This window comes from Hippopotamus amphibius, chromosome 9, assembly GCF_030028045.1.
Source record: "Hippopotamus amphibius kiboko isolate mHipAmp2 chromosome 9, mHipAmp2.hap2, whole genome shotgun sequence".
NCBI classification, from domain to species: Eukaryota; Metazoa; Chordata; class Mammalia; order Artiodactyla; family Hippopotamidae; genus Hippopotamus; species Hippopotamus amphibius.
Window position 1 is genome coordinate 110,658,741 of NC_080194.1, and position 19,996 is coordinate 110,678,736.

The 19,996-nt window shown below is 43.6% G+C and overlaps 1 protein-coding gene across 2 annotated transcripts in view; it reads left to right on the plus strand.

The window, feature by feature from the left end:
- Positions 1-19,996, plus strand: part of GALNT17 (polypeptide N-acetylgalactosaminyltransferase 17) — a 426,893-nt gene that overhangs the window by 396,260 nt on the left and 10,637 nt on the right. For both annotated transcript variants that reach the window (XM_057696027.1, XM_057696029.1), the window contains exons 8-9: positions 330-467; positions 7,858-7,953. In XM_057696027.1, the coding sequence (XP_057552010.1) occupies positions 330-467; positions 7,858-7,953 (234 nt within the window). The remainder of the gene's footprint in view (positions 1-329; positions 468-7,857; positions 7,954-19,996) is intronic.

The window sequence follows — 19,996 nt, forward strand, 5'->3', positions numbered from 1 at the left end:
GGTGGTTAGAGCCCTTTATTTTCTCGTCTTAATCAAATAATTCCTCTAATAATTGGGTTCTGAGAGTCACTGAAGAAATGGCAGAGATGGAGATGGGGACATAGGTTGTCAATATCGGGGTATCGCGGGATCCCTTTCATGACGATAAGGTAGGCTGACTCTGGGGGCTGCGTGCTGTGTTCAGGGGACAGTAGTGTCTAGCTCGGGGCTAGATGAGCAAGTAGAGGCTTTAGATTTCTCTCCGACGGTTTCCCTGAAGGTGCCCATGCTGCCTGTCCTCCGCTCTGGCCAGAGCCTCCCGGTCACTAATGCCCTTTGCTTACTTTCAGAATCCAGGAATTGACATAGGCGATGTCTCTGAAAGAAAAGCCTTAAGGAAAAGTTTAAAGTGTAAGAATTTCCAATGGTACCTGGACCACGTCTACCCAGAAATGAGAAGATACAATAACACCATTGCCTATGGGGAGGTAATTAAGACCACACATGCTCTTGGCTTAGATGACGGTGCACTGGACTGTGGGTCGCTTTACTGGGGGATCATTCATTCTTTCAATGACTAGTTTTTGGAGGTGCAGGTTTTGACAGCAAGGCTCTCGCCAGCTGGTGGGGGGATACGTGTCGTAGATGTTACAGTAGGGGCGTGGGCCATCGTTTTGCCTATGGTGTGGAGTGGACCATGAGCTCTGTTTGGGACATTTTGAGCTCCCCTGGGACCTGTACCTGGGACACTGAGCAGGAAGTTGGGTGTAAGGAGAGGCAGGGACTGGACCTGTGTGTCCATTGCCCAGTACAATGGGCCAGAGCCACGTAACCGCCAAAGAAAGGGTACGGATGCTCTTCTCAGATTTTCTGTGATGAGATAATGTCACCTTTCTGAATATTAAAACAGACTGACCTTTAGTACAAATGCCGTAAATCTGCATTTTAGAAACTTTTGAAAATAACAGTAATAGCAATGAACACTTCCAGCGTGCCAGTTCTGTTCTAAGTGCTTTTCACACATGAGTTCAATCACCCTCACTTTATGAGGCAGTAGTGTTATTTCCATTTTATTGACAGGAACACTGAGAGTTACAGACGTTAAATACATTATCTAAGGTCTCACAGTTTATAAGTGATGAAGCCAGGATTAGACATAAGCATTCTAATTCCAGAGATAATGTATACATTTGGATGTATGGTCTGCTTTATTATGCGTGTGTTTCTTTTTACTAAAAATATATATTTTTATATACATACATGTACTTTTTATGTACACATCTATATATATTTGTGTATAAATATAGATATAAAATATAGAGAGATATAGGTATAGACACAGATATAGATGTAGATATAGATATTTGAAACTAAAACCAGCCTGTCCGCAATGCCTAGTAATTTGGAATGTTACTAATAATAGACAAAGAACATTTTCCTGTGTTGTTAAGCATTTTTCTGCAACATTATTAATAGCTGTGTAAGGTGGAACCTTTTGTGTATGCTGTGTTTTGCTTGAAATCATAGACATTTGTGTTGTTTGCTTTTAAAAAAAATGTATCAGCAGCAGCACAACTGAGAACACGTGTGTGTATGAGCACCTGGGCATCTGCCCTGGTTCACCCCTGTGTGTTTGGATGAGGAATCAGTGGCACAGAGTCTGGCCAGGGCTCAGGGAGCTGGGTGCTCTGGAGCCGCCAGAGATACCCCACTAGCTTTGGCATTTGGATTTCTTCCCTGGGCTCCCTGGAACTCCCCGTGATGATCAAGCTGAAGCTAGGAAAACACTCCTGGACTTAGAGGGTTTCCTGTTTCTACAACTGTGAATTTTTCTATTTTATGCGAGAAGCCTTCTGTAGAGAGTAAAACAGCCCCAGGTTAAATCATCAAGGTGCAGGCACAGTTTCCCTTCGGAAACTGGAACCTGGCTGGGGAGCTTGCTTCTTGCAGGGGCAGTGAGTGAAGTGGTTAGGGACGCATGAAGATTCTGGAGCCAGCCTGCTGGATTCAAGTCTGAGTGGCTCCTTTCAGCTCTGTCCCCTCATCTGTAAAATAGGGGAGTGAAAGTACCTCCTGAGTAAGGTTGTTGGGAAGATGAAAGAAGCTGCCACGTATAGAGTTCTTAGAACAGGACCTGGCACGTCCTACTAGCTATTAATAGGTCCACACTGCCTTGTCTTCAAAATAAAAGCGTTTTTCTTTTTGCTTGTTTTTGGTTTTCAAAAATCAAATATAAAAGAGGCATTGAAAAACAGTGGGCAGTAAAGGGATTATTCGCAAGACAATTGGGTAAATTGCCCAGCTCTTTGGGAAAGAGAACAACTTAGATTCTTACAGCATATCATATCCCAAAGTATATTTCAGATGGACTATAGCTTTAAATGAAAGAAAAGAAAACACAATCGAAACATCCGGAAATAGATATGAATCAGAACTCTGAAAAGGAAAGGCTTTCTAAGAATGAAAGCTATGGAAGAAAATGCAAAGGAAAATGATATGTGATATGAGCTCATAAATATTAAAATAATCTCTATCAACTGAATGGAAAAATAATATGACAAGCTGGAAATCTGTGTGTCATAAATACTATAGATGAATGGATAATACCATTAATGTATAATGAACTCTGCAAATTGATTTCAAGAAAAATTTTGATTTAAATAAGAAAATAAAACATCCCCAAAGAAAAATAGACAAAGTACAAGAGAACATACAAGTGGATGAAATTTTTATATTTATTTCATAATCAAAGAAATTAAAATTTAAAATACACTGAAGTAGCTTTTTTCCTTCTACCAAATGAGCAAAGATTCATTTTTGGAATATATGTTGGTACTTTGCAAGCAAGGTCTTGGTAATATGAAAAACCACAGATCCTCTGGTGAGAGTGCAAATTGAAACAAGCTTTTTAAAAAGCAATTCGAACCAGATGTATTAAAAGGCTTAATAATAGTCATAGTTCCTTTCCACGCTTATCGCAAGCAAATAATCTGAAATGAGGACAAAGATTTGTGATTAAACTCTTCATCTCAGGGATTTTTTTTTCCTTGATCAAAAATTTGAATTTAACTTGAAGTTTAATTAAATATACTATATTAATGGTTTGCAGTATTTCGCACCCATTTCAAAATGTGTATACAGAAGTTTAATGATGTGAGAAAAATATTGATCATATAAGGCTTAAGAGGAAAAAAGTCAGAATTATGAAATTAGATTAGCTACCATTTTAGATTGCAAGTAAGTAGTATTGGGAGGTAAAACTTCTACATAATGGGACAGGCAGTTTTTATGTGGATATTTTATCATATTTTCCCAGTTATCACTAATGTTTATGCAATAAGTGTATAAATAAAGAAAAATATTTATGCAAAGAGAAAGAATAAAAATGGAAAAATTCTAGAAGGCCAGGGCACACTTCCACAGGGTGTGGACTGCACAACTCCAGGGCCTGCCATTCACAGGAAGCACAGTGTAAATGACATCTCTGGAGCTGAAGGGTAGAGTGGCCTTGGAGGTAACAGAGATCGTAATCTGATTTTTGGAGGGGAGGAAGCCTTTTGTTTTTGCAAATTTTCCTCTTATTTTAAAGTAGTAAATTCAATACATAGATTACATAGAAAACAAAAGGATTAAAACAAAGCTTACTTCAAACCCCAATTCCCAGCTATGATCCATGTTAACATGTTAGGGTATTGGCTTCTATTACTCCTTCTCCGCTTGCTGAGCTCACCATATACTGAAATATATTTCCGATGGACTATAGTATTAAATGGAAGAAATCAAACAGAATCAGATTCAGTTTGGTAACAAAATCTAGCATTATTTAGACAACTCTATTTTTAACCCTCCTATGGGTTCTTTTCACCACACCCAGACCCCAGAGCAGTGGGAAGAAGGAGGAAGGCAGAGTGAATATCTCACTATATGTGTCCTTTCTAGCCTTTGTTTTTCATATACAATTCTGTTTGAGAGCTTTTCCCCAGGCCAGTGAATATTTCTGGTTTCAATGCTCGTTGCTCTTTCCTGAGTCTTTAGCTACTTGTTTGGGGGCTTTCAAAAAGCTTTCTCATCATGTGAACTGTATATGTCCTATTCTTAATTACATTTTGGTAACCTCTAATTTAAAAAAAAATTAATCTCTGAGCCTCCAAAACGAAGGATCAAGTGGTACGTAATACAAGAACTTTTACCAACTTCATCAGTTGATGTTAATTTTCAGTCTTTGTGACTAGTATGTGGGATGTTAGACCCAAACATTATTATACTTCATGTGCACTTTATACCTTCTTGAAAAATAACTTTTTAGTCAAATGCAATTTGGTGACAGAATTTACCATTTTTCAGACAGTTGTATTTTAACGCCCACTGCTTCTAGTTCTTTTCGTCACACCAGACGCCAGCACGGAGGCAAAGGGAGACAGACACCTCTGACCAGGTGTCAGCCCTGGTGTTTCTGCCTCACCCTATAAGCAATTTGGGGGCTCATACCCACTTAGATAAAAAGTCATTCTTCCTTGAGTTGTAAATTTTTATTCCTCTCTATTAGATGAAATGTCTTTACTTTTTAAAGAAATTTGCAGGGAGGGATAAAGTAGGAGTTTGGGATTAGAACATACTAACTACTACATGCAGAATAAACAAGGTCCTACTGTATAGCGCAGAGAACTATATTCAGTATCTTATAAAAAACTATAAAGGAAAAGTATATAAAAAAGAATATATGTAAGAATATATATAAAAGGTATATATGTGTTTATGTATACACATATGTATATACATATATATGTAACTGAATCACTTTGCTGTACACCAGAAACTAACACAACACTAAATTAACTATACTTCAATAAAAAGAAAAAACTTTTAAAAGAAAGATACGCAAATATTTCATGTCCTGACTCGTACATCTGTAAGATATTGCCTTTCCAATGAAAAACCACTTTAGTGTGTACAGATACATTAGCCACCAACTTTCTGCTCAAAATTCAGTGCTAGGCTCGTACTGAAAAGCCTTTGCTCCCGAGTTCACTTTTGTGGTGAGCGTTATTTATATGAAATACGACACACATATGATATGCGTAAACCCTTACGTGCAGCGTAATAATATAAAGCAAAACTCCATGTAGCGTCCCCTGGGTGAACCAGAGAACATGGTTACCATCTGTTCCACTTCATCCTCCTTAACATTTAGCTCAGGAGTCACCTCCCCTTAGTCTCTGAAGCCCTCAGATGGGGTCAGGGCAGGCTCCTCGCGGCCCTGGCATAATTCAGTCATTGTACCAGCTCTTCCTGTGTCTGTGTCTCTCTCCAGACCGTGCTTCAGAGCAGAGACTCTTTTTTTTTTTCTTTTAATATTTGTGCTCATTCCACTTAGCACAGTACCAGGGCCTCAACAATAAGTAATTATTAAATTACTGAATGATAGATGTGCTTGCAGAAACATTAGAAGCAGAATTTAAAAGCCTGGGATTCTGAAATCCTCATATGGAACACATCATATGCCATAAAAACGTTAATATTCTTAATATGTACAGAGCTCTTACAAATCTATAATGAAACCACTGGAGACCCCAGTGGGGAAATACACAGATAATTCTCAAAAAGGGAAATAATTGCTAAACATGGAACATTCCAATTTACTGTTCAGTATAAATGTATAAAAACAATACATTTTGTCAGTTCTCGAAACAATAATATTTTATTAATTTTTATCGCTTCTAATTTTTATTTTATATCCATTTTAAAAGCTTGTTAGACTTCAGTAGACATTTTTCCATATTGCTCTTATGTATAAGCAAAGTACATTGGTAAAGGTGTTTCTAAAATTTTATCACTTTCAAAAATCTAACTCTTCTGAATTATTTTTTGACTCAGAAGTTGTCTGGATTTTTCCATATAATTAATCTTTGTACCATTGAAAGCATTGGCAACAAGCATTTCCTTAAAGCATCCGTAAAAGAGCTAAAGTCACAGTGCTGGTCTCCTAAGCTAGCTTTGCAATTCTTTAAAGATAGCATGCTTTGGACCATCTTTGGGAATGTTGTTCAATAGGTCTGATTCGTCACTTCTCTCTACACCCCTCTTTATGGACTTTTGGAACCTTGGGTTTAAAAAGAATGCAGAAAGAGAGAGAGAAAGGAAGGAAGGAAGGAAGGAAGGAAGGAAGGAAGGAAGGAAGGAAGGAAGGAAGGAAGGAAGGAAGGAAGGAAGGAAGGAAGGGAGGAAGGAAGGATGGATCCATACTAGGTATTTCAAACACAAGATTTAATATAAGGAATTGGCTTCCAAGAGAAAAGAGGTGATAATCAGATTCCCCCCCAAAAAGAATGCTTCCCCATTGATGATTTTTCCCCCAAGCTGATGTTCTTTTTCTTTCTCTCTGTCCAGCTTTATTGGGATATAATTGACATATAAGATTATATAAGTTTAAGCTGTACAATGTTGATTTGATACACTCATATATTGCAAAATGATTACAACCATAGCATTGGCTAACATGTCACATAATTACCATTTCTTTTTTGTGGTGAGGACATTTGAGATCTACTCACTTAGCAACTGTCAAGTTTATAATATAACATTATCAGCTATAATCACCATGCTATACGTAGGTGCCCAGAACTTACTCATCTTATAATTGGAATTTTGTACACTTTGATCAACACAATACTTTTAAATGGTGAAACTCAGGACTGGTGAAGTACCTGTGGATTACACAAGGATTCCGTACCTTGTGGATAGGAATATCAATTAGTCCAAATCCTCCAGAAAGTAGTTGGGCAGCATGTTTTAAGAACATTAGGGTCTCCATACCCTTTGACACCATAGTTCCAGTTCTAGGAGTCTATTCTTAAGGAAATCATTACAGCTGAAACAGAACAAAATTAAATTGTTCAAAATTGGGAAAAAATTGATTGTGCGAGAGGACTGTGAGCCATCATTCTTTCTCCTTATTTTCCAAAATATCTCAATGAGATGGTGTTATTTTTTTCAATCTTTTTTAAAAAGTTATTAAAAGTCTGCTCAGTTGTCTGAACCCAGATACAACTTGGGGGCAAATGCCTCTCTTCTTGATTTATCCCTGGTTAGTTTGGTTTCCATGGAGAATATAATCTGGAAGGGACTCAGATATGTAGGGTAGACCAACAGTGTTGCCATTTTCCCACTGGCTGAGACTGCAGGGTGGTGAGTGGGATGGATCCCAATATAGAATCCCAGGGAGCCTGGAGATCTAAATTAGGTAAGTTCTTACTTACTTCCACAGAGACATGCCTAGATTCAGGGATATTGTCTTGGGAACTTTTGTCTGTTCCTCCACAGATGCATTCCAAACACGTAGAATGGTACCTGGCCCAGCATATGTGTTCAGTAATATATTTTGAATATATCAGAGAATGTTGCTTGAGCTTTTCCTGAGGGCAAGAATTTTTTTTTTTTTTTTTGCTTTTTTGATAACTGTTTTTCATGCCTCTATGCCAGTAACGACCTAAGAATCTGACCCATGGTCCCCAGGGTTATGAAACCAGTGTTGGTACCGAGGTCTACTTCGGATAACCAATGTCTAATCAACATTCCTATGTCCACAGGTTCTCTGAGATCCTCTTTTGTGCTGGGGATGGGGGAGCTATGTGTATGCGTGGGGGTCACAGGCAGAGGGCCAGTGCCCGCACCCCCCATTGGAGGACTCTGTCTCTCTCGCTAAAGTGATCACCTCACAGACCGAAGCTTCCGTCCTCACTCGAGGGCCTGGGGGGTGGGGGGCGGATCTTGTGGCCTTTGCATCAAGAAGTCAGAACCAAGCCACGGTGAAACGGTGCATGGGAAGCCGTAGCTCCACCAGATGAGCTCTGACGGGTCACGTTTTGCCTATTCCTGCAGCTTCGCAACAACAAAGCAAAAGACGTCTGCTTGGACCAGGGGCCGCTGGAGAACCACACAGCAATACTGTACCCGTGCCATGGCTGGGGACCCCAGGTAGGAGCCCGTCTCTGACCAGGAAGGGAATAAGTTCACAGGACCTACAGGGGATTTGTAGGACTTGTGGGAACTCTGTCCTCCACTTCGGTGGTCGTTACCTGTGCTGAGCAGGTGAGGGGCTTTCTGGTGTTTGCTCTGTAGGGACTAGGGAAGGGAGTCACGGTTGGTTGCATCAGCACAATTACTGAGAGAATCAATGGGCGCGTTTCCTACTGAAAGGAACCTGCGTATAATTTGTGTCATTTGCTAATAGGCAAATAGATGCCACATGTACATATGTTTAATTATAACCAAATATGCCTGTTTACGACTTCAAAAAAAGAGCTTGCAGCTTCCCTCATGAGACCCTGATTGACGTGTCTGTTCTGAAAGGCCACCATCAGTTTGGTGGTAAGTATGGCCTGGTCTGTAGGCACTGGTACAGATGCCAAGCACTGGTTGGGAAGGGGAAATGTGCTTGCAGTAACATTTTAAAGAACCCATGTGTCCTCTGGTCTCCCAGGAGAGGGCAGAGATAGCCAAAAAGAGCAAAACAATCAACCAACAAAGTGAAAACAGAGCCTGGTAAGTGAATTTCCTTCCACAGCTCTGTGCTGGCCCACGGTGTGTGTGTGCCTGTGTGCATGTATGGGTGTGTGCACCCAGAGCTCAGCAGAAATCCTCTAGATTTGGGAGAAAATAGATCCAAAAATGTAATTAGACGTAACATGCGTAAAAGTTTAAAACAATTTTATGTCAACCAACAGTAATAAAAGGCAAGCTACAAACTGGGAAAACATATTCAATTCCAGAGGAGACGGGATGGTTGGTTCTAAGCCAGACTCACATTCTCTGCTTGTTCCATATGGAAAAGGAAGGCAGTGCCTAGAATGGCCCGTAAGCTCCCTGCATCTCTCTCATGTTTTAGGAACACACACAAGTTCACGTTCATTGGTCATACACACATACTCGGAAGTGCATTCATGGCTCAGGGGTTTTCTCTGCTCAGACAGAGCACTTCTGCTTTCCTGTTAAGGCAGCATCCGGAAAGAGAAGAGCTGTATTTCCTCTCCTATCACCGCAGGGAGTTCTCATAATCCAGACCATCCGCCCCCTTCAGTGTGTGACGGGTCCTCTGAAAGTGGACGAGCAATGCCAGGCTGAGTCTTGAGTCCTTTGCTCCTTGCAGTCACTCTAGGAGGCACGCAGGCAGCACGGGGAAACCAAGGCACAGGGGAGCAAGTGCCTGTGAGCAAAGCAGACCAGAACCCAGGCTCTCCAGCACCACCCAAGCATTTTAAATTCAAATCCAGTCCATTTAATTCAAGAGAATTTCCCGAGCCCTACCACGGCCTACGAGTGGCTAAAAGTGCCCACAGGGAGCAGAATGACCAGGAAGCCTAGATCTGCTTCCTTCCATGGAGAGGCAGAGCTTTAGCATCAAAGGCAAGACGGACTAAAGAATCCAGTGAGTGTTTTCATCCATTCATTTCCTCCTTCACTCGACACGTGAGTCTTGAGTGCCTACTGCAGACGCTGGTCACGGTTGTGACAGTTGATAAGATATAGCCTCTGCTGTTAAGTGGTTTACACTTGAGAGGGAAAGACCAGGAAACCTACAGTGTAGAAAATGTGGAAAGAGCAAGATAGCCTGGGGTGCTGGGTGCTGGGAGGCACAGGTGGTCCAGTTTGGCCGGGGCCTAGGATGCAAGAGGGAAGGAAGTGCTGAGAGATGAGGTAGAAGAGAGATGGAGAGATGGCTTTCCAAAGGCCTGATAAGACATGTTCCAAGCCGCTGGGCTTCACACTTCAGTGTGCAGCAGAATCACCTGGAAGGCTTATGACAGCACAGGCTCCTGGGCCCCAACCCCAGAGTTTCAGAGTCGGCGTGGGGGTGGGGTGGGCTGAGATATTGCATTTCTAACAAGTTCCCAGTGATGCAATGATGCTGGCCTGCAGAGTTTGAGACTTGACCCTGAGGGCACTGAGGAACCATTGAAGGTTCACCTGCAGTGGGGGGGGGGGGGGGGAGGGTGTAAGGCTATGTTAAGATCAGGCACAGCCAGTCCTAGAGGAGTTCAGAGAGGGATGGATACTGTAGAGACATCCTGACCTTCAGCGCCTACTGACTCTCCAGTTTTTCCCTCCCAGGGTCTGGAAGAGTAAAGTACCCTAAAAGTCTTGGTGGCTGGGGAAATGGAGGTGGGGAGTTGTGGCCTGCAGGGGATGGTCAAGTCAGACATTCAAGGGGCTGCATCTCGGGAAAGGCCAGATGACAAGCCTGTGATCCACCCCCACTAGTCCTGGGTGGGATGGTTGGGGAAGAGATGAGGACATGGTGGTACTGGGCCAGGAGGACAGCTGGAACGTGGACACTGAGCCTTGGGGATGCCTACTTCTGGGCCACCGTGCCGTACATGACCATCATTGTGGGAAATGCCAGGGGTAGCTTTCAGAACACTGAACTCCCAGGCTTCCTTGTCCAATCTTCTGATGAGGTCACATTTGAACTGTGTACTTATTAACTGTGATGTAACAGACACCATCACATGTAGGTATTTGCATAACCAAAAGCTGACCTGTGAAGCCAACTTCTGTGAAAGAGAAAGGGAGTAAAGACGGTCTAATAAATGTCTCCCAGAGATCTGAGGGCTTCCTCCTGTGGCTCTAAGCAGTGTCTTTTTACTTGTGTGTTTCAGCGGAAGGTTTTCTAAGCCAGTCAGAAAGTTTTTGGCTAAACCTGAGGACCAGGCGGCTGCATCTGCCTTCTGTAGCCCTGTGGGCACTTCCTCTCACCTCCTCCCAGGGGCCCCTGCCCTGCCCATGGACCCTGACTGCTCAGAACCCCCTCTAACACCCTCGTGATGCCCAGAGCTCCAAACAGTCTGCGGTAGCTCCCTGAGAACTTGACCTTCCTCTCTCTTCTGTCCAGAGCCGTTACTCCTCCTGCATCCCCTCCCTCAAGGTCCCACCTGGTCACCTGCTAAACCCATCCAGCTGGAATGCCCAGGTAGCCACCTCCCAGACAACACGACTGAAATGACTACCAGCCCACTCCTTGCCCAGACGGGAGCCGGGCACCAAGTTCTCCTCCCCTGCTGGGAGCAGGTGGTCTTCACAGCCCAGTACAGTCACCTTTGTTGCAAAATATCTAGAATTCATCTTCCACCCATTCCACCTGCATGAAAGAACTTTTCCAAATGGATGCTGCTGCCATTTAGTTGATGATGAAACGGCAAACCGCATAGGCTGGTCCTTGCTTCCCCCAACTCTGGGATGAATTCCTGTAAGTGGGGGCCATGGTTGTTTTCCATCAGCTGATTTTTGAAAGCAAATCAGATGGTTTTGCTTTTTTTGTTTTCTTTTCCCCTGTTCCGCCACATGTTCCGAATTAGAGTGCGTCCTTGGTGCTGCTCTCCAGCTGCCAGGCTGCCCCTTCTCAAACGCATCAAGGTTTCCTCCCCCTCCTGCCCAAACCCACTCCCCCTAGTCTAGGAGTGTTTCCCCACCAGTCACGTGCCTTGGCATCTTTTTAAACCACTTCATAAAGTGCTGTGGGCAAACAAACTGAATCAAAGCTCCTGTAACAAGGCAACTCCCAGAAGAAGGAATTGGTGTTCCACAGACATTGTTAGCTTAATTAATGGACTCTGTGTTGTAATTTATTATCAAACAGCAATTAAACAGAGATAAAATAGGCACTGAGGAGGATAATTTCCTGTCTTGCAACATGTGTTTGTCAACAAGATGGAAATGGTTCCCAGCCACTCAGAGAGCCTGCTCAATCATGAGCTAGTGACCAGCCTTGCTCTTGCCTGGTTACCAATTAGCATCAAACATCCGTTTCTTTTCTGAGCCAGTGTTTTATTTAAAATTTTTTTTCTTTAAACTGGCTGTCTTTTTATCTTAAAATTATTTTAAAATAAATTTTATATCACAAACATAAAAAAATAGATGTCAAGGGCACAGCGGCAGCCTTTGGTGTCAGCTTGAACCCATTTAGAGCAGGAGGTCTTGTCTAAGGAGGTCCAGGGCATCCCCACTCCCTCCCGGCTTTTGCGGTCCTGGGCCCAGGTCCAGGTGGGTCCCTTCACTGGAGCAGCCAAGGTCTCCCTGCAAGGATATCAGTGTGGGATTGTCCTCCTCTGCCAGCCCTTTCCTGCTCTCTCTCCCCCAGCCCACCTGGTCATCTCATCAACCTTCCCCATTCTGATTTCCCTTGAGGGCAGAAGTCGAGAAGAGAGAACAGGGTGGGCAGTGCTGGGCCCGGGGCATCATTCTTTAATTCCCCTCCAGTAGCTCTGAGGCTGCTGTCAAGTCCCTGCAGCCAAGCTGCTGCCTGAGGTCCCAGTGATGCAGCTTCACGGGACAGCACTCAGGCTAGCGCCATGGCTGGATTGAAACAGGAAATAAAATGCTGATGATAAACCCATTTCTGATTGGGTACCATTTAATCCTGTACCTGTCAGGTAGGTAGTGACCACCCGCCTGCCCAGCTGTCTTTAAAAATTGAGGTTCAGGTAACGCCAGGCCACTTTTCAAACCATCCTGTGACTCCTGGTCTTGGATATTGGGCTACGCCGTCTGGTACATTCATTGCAGGGCAGGGGGTGGGGTGGGGTCACATCCTTGAACCCCCAAATGCCCTCTATCTCCCAGCAAGGCATGGAAGAGAGACTTGAAGCAAGCGTAGAGGCAACGCCAGGCAGGTGTCATATAAGAGCAAAGGTGCAGAGGCGGGGAGTGGGGACCATACGGCATGTTTGGGGGACATCAGTGCAGTTGGCTGAGGCACGTGGTCCAGAGCAGCCAATAGGGACAGAGTATTGAGAGCCAGGCTCCCCACGCAGCATCTCAGGTGTGGTCCATGGGACTGCGAGCCACCAGGAACTCATGACAAAAGCTGATCCCTGAGTCCAACCCTAGACCTCCTGAAGGTGGGGCCTGGGAATCTGCATGTTAACAGGCATCTCCAGATGCTTTCTTTTCTCAGTCAACACAATTTACTGAGCATCCATTATGGGCAAGGCTGTGTGTTAGACTTATAGGTAGTGATCCTATATGTTTGCCCAGGACAGGCCTAGGTTATGCCTGGTATCCCAGCCTAATATTTTTTTTTAACTTATAATACTATTTCAGTTTTTACATAATTTTTTTTTCACGTTTAAGGTTAATTCACTCTTTTTAAGTGTAATTTTGCAAGTTCTGACAAACACATACGGTCACGTAACCCCCACCACAATCAAAAGTGGTTCTGCTCCCCCCAAATATTCCCCTGAACCCCTTCCTAGTCAGCCCCTCCCTCTTCCCCCAAGTGCTTTTATACACATCCAAGTTGAGGACCAACTTCACTGGGAGTGTTTGTGGAGCCACCCACACACAGCCTCCCTGATTCCCACGCAGGCTCCTCCCTCCTGAGCTGAGGACCACGGCTCCCAGGAGCCACGCCATGGACAGAGCGTGGGTTCCGAGTGCAGTGGCCCTAGGGACGCCACGGAGCACTCTTTGAAAGAGCTACAAGCTATAAAGGATGTTCTTATGACAAGGTGTACACCTTGGAGAGAAATTGAGAGGTGTCAGCCTCTGTTCCAAGAAACTTTCTGGTCCAGTGGGTTCCAGGGAGAGTATCACAGGTGTCCCCTGTTTGTCCTTCAGTCCGTAGGTTTAGTCTCCCTCTCCCCTCTTTTCTGAGAAGCTCACATTCCCTCCCTCAGTTAATTCATCAGCAGAATGACAGATGAGAATCCTTTTATCCCATAATTAAATGTAATCTGATCTTGGACTTATTCTTTGATGGCTTCATCGTTTAAGCGATCCATCATCCAAACACCTTGTCACGATGATGCATTTTGCCAATAAGGCGCTAGTGCCCCACGGAGTGACAGGGCTTAGCGTGTGGGAGGCACGCAGAAAACACAGAAGTTAATGACATCCAGCAGCCTTGGCTTCCAGATAAAGTCATGTAAGTGGTGGGGCTCAGGGGATGGATCTGTGGCGGGCACAATGGAGTTAGCACCCAGGGTAAGATGGCTGTGACCCAGCAGACAGGCCCATGATTCTGGGAGCCAGCCTCCCGCATTCGATAAGAAGCAAACTCTGTAATCCCTGGATTCCTGGAAACCACCATGAGGTCAAAGCAGGGGAACCTTAGACCTCGTGGGAAAACAGGGTTGGAGGAGCCAGGGCAGGTATTTTTTATGTTTGGGAAACCTCCACACACAAAAAAGAGACAACGAAAAGCAGGAGAGAGCATAGCGGTGCTGAAGCGGGACACCGCGGAGGTTCCGTGCTGCAGCATTTCCACTTTCCATCTCTTATGCGATATTTTAAAAAACCCTCCCCTGCCTTCCGGTGCGACACTTATAAATCCATTATGCTTCGCTGCAAATTCTCTTGTTTTGTTTCTCTGACTCATCTTCTCCCCAAATATTCAAAACATTTTCGGTTTTATTATTTCGGGCCTGTTAGCTCCTGTATCCCAGGCTGTGCCTCCATCCAGCCCGCATGGGCATCCTTCATGCCCACCCTCTTCGCAGACTTCCAAGGAGAGAGGGGTTACTTGCTGTCTGCTCTCTGAGACTTTCCCAAGGCTTGGCGGGGGACCCAAGCCTCTTTCTCTGCCATCTGCTTTGCTTTGGTGTTCTATTTCCAGTCCCTGGTTCCCGCTTTCTAATTATCCCTGAAAAGTAGCTCTCACAGACCACATACAGGGAACAGGGATGCTTGATGTCCTAAATGTCATACAGAACTACAGGCACATGTATTGATCTTGTTTAAGGGGGACTCCAGGTTAAGGAGGAATTCCTGTACTTTTTCGTTCTCGCCAGAATGGGTTGATGAGCTATTCTTTCTAGAAAATGTGAGTTACAATCGTAAGTTGTTTTCCAGTGGAGAGTCTTAGTTAGAAGTTTTACATCTCCTTAGAAGTTGTTGGGTGTGTGTTTGTTTTTCCCCACTCCACTGGGGTTGCGAGGCTTGCAGGATCTTAGTTCCCCAACCAGGGATTGAACCCAGGACACAGCAGTGAAAACTCCAAGTCCTAACCACTAGACTGCCAGGGAATTCCCATCTTCTTAGAAGCTGAGTTAATTTTCCTCCAGACACAAAAAGTAACACAGGCAGGTTTTGTGTTACTGTTGGGCTTGGAATAAGGAACTCAGACCAAACACTGCAATGGTGGCCACATTAGAAACTGAGCCTTCCTACGTTGCCCAGAGCTATTGAATTCAAAGCGAGCCACTGGTAATCTTTTTCTTGTTTCCTAAAGGTGCAAAAGCATTACGGTGAATTTGAAAAAGACACATTTGAATCATCTATAATCCTACCACCCTCAAACAACCGTTATCATTTCTGAGGCTTGCCTTCAACCTTTTTTTTTTTTTTTTCTTCAAAGAAATAGGTTGATTTCTTAGGTGGTTTTCATATCACCGAATTAATAAGGAAACAACATCACTGCTTCTGAAGGACAAGGGGCAAGGTGAAACCACCAGGTAAAAAGGTCTTTGTGGTCTTAGCACCACGAGATGCAGCAGAGCAAATACAAACTGTTTTTTATTTGAACAGCCTTGCCCCTGACCGTTGAGTTCAGAATTCCGATTTCTCTTTGGAGCGGTGGTGTCTGTTGAGTGATTATTTTCAAAGACGTTGCTTGTTTGAAATGAAGAGGGTCTGAGAACATGGGCGATCGGAATTAAGGGTGGATCCTAATGTCGCTGGCAAAAAAAATGCACAAGCTAAAAGTTGAGAGTTATGTTTTATTTGGCGGACATTCTTAGGATTTCAGGCTCAGGGGACAGCCTCTCAGATGAATGCTGAGAAAACTGTTCCAAAGAGGAAGGAGGGGAGCCAGGATGTATAGGAGTTTCTGCAACAACACCACGTAGTAAGGGGGAAAAAAGGTTACTGTTAATAAAAGAAAACTAGACATCTCAAGTTAAGGAATTTAGCGCTTTTCTGTATATGGGAAGATGCAAGAGTCTGAGCTCACTGAAATCATCCCTTTGATATGCACCTCTGCCTTCTGGGGCCGGGATCCAGTGTTTTCTCATCCTGAGGCTGCACCGTCTGGGGTGGCTGAAGTTTGATGACTGCTAGGTGGCAGGCATTCTCTCTTTCCTTCCTGCGTTCCCTCAGGGCTCACCGTCGGGGTGGCTGCAGTCACTGGCGACTGCGACATCCTTTGTTTACTGATATGGCGTTACTTCTCACGAAAGAGTTTAGGGCCAGTGGGGTTTAGTCCGTTGGTACAGGATGGTGGGGCATCTGGAGGCTGGGTTTCCATCGGACGAGGCCAAGGAAAGACCGAGTGTGGGTGGCAGAAGGTTCTAGACTGTCCCCATTGTACCATGTGCCTGGCTGCGGAGCTAGGGTTGTCCAAAGTGCTGAGTACGAAGCACCTTGCTGGAATTCCACCCACGCAGGACCAGCGAGGGTGCCATGAACACACAGAGGTTGGTTCTAGAAGGTGTGAATAAAGGCCCTCTTCAGGTTGCTCTGTGACATGGTCATGCCATCGCCAGCCCCCTGGTGGGAGTGCCGTGCACGGACTCCTCGTGGCTTCCTCCACAGCTTCAGGGGCTGAGTGTCAGGTGATGGGCCCTGCTTTCAAGGGACTCCGATCCGTCATCTTGACCGTTTGATTCTGCTCCCTAAAGACTGTATTCATGTCTGTGAAATTCCTGCAGGGCCCTCCATGGAGATTTAAATGTCAATCAGCCATATATTGAAGGTGAATCACAAGATGCCTTGTAAGAAGGCTTTTTGTACAGGGTGTGAGTTCTCATCTGCTCAGTCTTAGTATTCCCCACTGAAATAGTTGGTTTGGCGGTGAACAGGAAAGGAGATTTCAACTTGGTGGACATATGGACTGCCAAAGGTCACCCTAGCACTCCTCAGACACTGCCAGGCTGAGCCAGGAGCTAGCCAAGGTCATGTGTGACTAGTAAAGATCTTTGGTCCCTGCATCTCAGCAAGACTGAAAACCAGGGGATGACAGTTCACATCCTGCAACAAACGAATTCTTCCCTGGCGATGCTAAGAAGTATTGCCTTTCTATGCTCTTTTATGTCCAACAGGAGTTCCACATCACACCATATAGCTCCCTGCTCCCACAAACCTCAGTAGTGTTACAAAAACTCCCTTTTTGCAAGAGAAAAGTCTGTGAGGAACCAGAGTGGAAAACCACTTTTCTACTAAACTCATGCATAATTGGGAAATTCACATTTAAGTAGCGCTGAAATTCTATTTCTCATCCCTCATATTTGCAAAAAATTTTTACTGTGACAGCATATTCTGTTGTGAAGGTTCTGAAGAAATAACCAGTCTCATAGATTGCTGGTAGAAATGCAAACTGGTGCCACCTTTCTGGAGGGGAGTTTGGTAGCACCTAACGAAGCTTATACTTACTTTTTATCCTAGCACCCTAACTTCCAGACAACTACTCTGGAGGTACATCTTCAGCAACATGAAAATCCAAATGTACACTGCAGTATTGTTTGCAGTTGCAAAATGTTGGAAACTGCTTTCGTGCCTAGTCATGGGCTAGTCAGTGAATAAGCTGAGGCACGTCCACATCATGGAGTAGTATGCAGCTATGAAAAATAACAAGGGCGATCACTGTGAACTGATGCAGAGTGATTTTAACGTATTGTTAAGTGAAAAAGGCAAAGTAGAAAAGACTACATGTGGTATATGCTAAGCCTCATTGAAGACAAATGCCAATATGAAAATAAATCCCTGTATCTGCTCATCTGTGCAAAAAATCATGCAGGAAGGACTAACCAGAAACTAATCAGATTGGTGACCTACAGGGGGTGGGTGAGAATGGGATGGAAAGGATGTGGGAATGGGAGCAGGACAGAAGGAATGAAGGGACACTTCTCTCTCAGTATCCCTTTATACACAAGTCTGACTCCTAGAACTGTGATGATGTTTCAAATGGCCAAAAAAGAATAATAAATTCAACTAGAACGTGGCGAATAGGACCCAAAATGGAATGCCAGCAGTAAAAAGTGAACCTAACGATATTATAAATGAATAATGCTACTAATCTAAGTAACTTTGGAACTGTTTGGACAATATTTATTTATTTATTTATTTATTCATTTATTCATTTATTTGCTGCGTTGTGTCTTCCTTGCTGTGCACGCGGGTGTTCTCTAGTTGTGGTGAGTGGGGGCTACTCTTCGTTGTGATGCACGGGCTGCTCATTGCGGTGGCTTCCCTTGTTGCAGAGCACGGGCTCTAGGCGCACAGACTTCAGGAGTTGTGGCCTGTGGGCTCAGTAGTTTTGGCGCACGGGCTTCGTTGCTCCATGGCGTGTGGGATATTCCTGGACCAGGGCTCAAACCCACGTCCCCTGCATTGGCAGGCAGATTCTTAACCACTGTGCCACCAGGGAAGCCCCTATTTGGACAATTTTGACCCGATACTCTAAGGTTAAAGAAAAAGGAACCATTACAGTTACTGTATTCTAGGAAGTAAGCTTGTTTTCCACAGGGGTCTGGGCTACCAATTCTGAAACTACTGTGTGTATATAGACTAGGATCGAACAAGTAAGTAGATAAAGTAAGGGTGAGGAGACCCAGGTCTCGCTGTTGGAGAGAGGCTACCCACAAGGAGAGAGGGATGGTTAGACTGAATCCTGGGATGATGGATTGGGATGTGCAAGATCAGGGTGAATTGATCTGATCTGTTCCATGTGCACATGTATTTGTATATAAAACATATATTTACATATATATACAAATGTAGAAATAGATTTGTAAAAAATATAGAAATAAAAATAAATGTGTGCACAGGTTAGTATACATACATCTGTTTCCCAGCTCTGCCAGGGTCTAGAAGCAATGAAACCCTAGTAGCAACAAAGACATCTAGTACCCAGATTTTGGATGTTTCCAGCAGGAAAATCTTGTGGTGTCAGCATAAAAGGAAATTCTTGAAAGAAGGTGGTGGCTTGTCAAAAGAACACAGGAGCCACCCCGAAGGAGTTCCTAATGGCCAAAGCTGGAACTATTTGTACAACAAAATAAATAACGATACTATTGGATTGCCGTCCATAGAATAACTTTTAAAAAGCCCACGAGTCTATACTGATATAAATAAATAAATGGTGGGAGAGGGACAGCTCTTCCTTTCAGTTGAGTCCACATAATAAATGTAGGCAGAATGTGGGAAATGAAAATCACCATGGTAATCATGACAGCAATAACTCAATTTAAAAAAAGATTGTTATTCCTTATCTGGACACAAATCAACCAGTCCTGCATACTCAATAAAGTTAGTGTAAGTGTTCTATAAATACTATGTAGAACATATATTGTATAATGTTTGTATCATGTATATTATATATTTCATTGTGTATAAATAAACTAAAGGTGTGTTGTATAAAAATTTTTAGAAAAAAGAAGATATTTGCATAGTTTCAAAGTATCTCCTTCTGTAAAGGAAAAATAGTAAGTAACGTTAGAGTTGAGAAGCCCAGAAGACACCACCTTAACCAAGAGATCAAGGTTAATGCCACCAGTAATAAGACACCACAAACCCCTGATCTGATGCCCAGGGAAGGACAGAACATCTCCTCTGGTTTCCTTGCTAAAAAATGTATATAACTATAACATTAATCTTAATCATGAGAAGACATCAGACAAACCCACGTTGAGGGACATTCTACAAAATAACTGCCCAGTACTCTTCAAAAGTGTCAAAGTCATTACAAAAGTAAATGTAAAAATAAATCAATGAAAAGATAGTTATACCTAAATCAAAGATGAAAGTGGACCAAGGATTGTGTCTGTGAACCAAGGATTATGGTTAACTAGGTTTTGTATATATGAGATCCCCCTAAGTCTTCAAAAGATAGAAATAAATAAGATTAAAACCAGTGTTTTTACAAAGAAATAACAAAAAAGAAAAAATGAGGACTTCCCTGGTGGCACAGTGGTTAAGAATCCGCCTGCCAGTGCAGGGGACATGGGTTCAATTCCTGGTCTGGGAAGATCCCACATGCCACAGAGCAACTAACCCTGTGCGCCACAACTACTGAGCCTGTGCTCTAGAG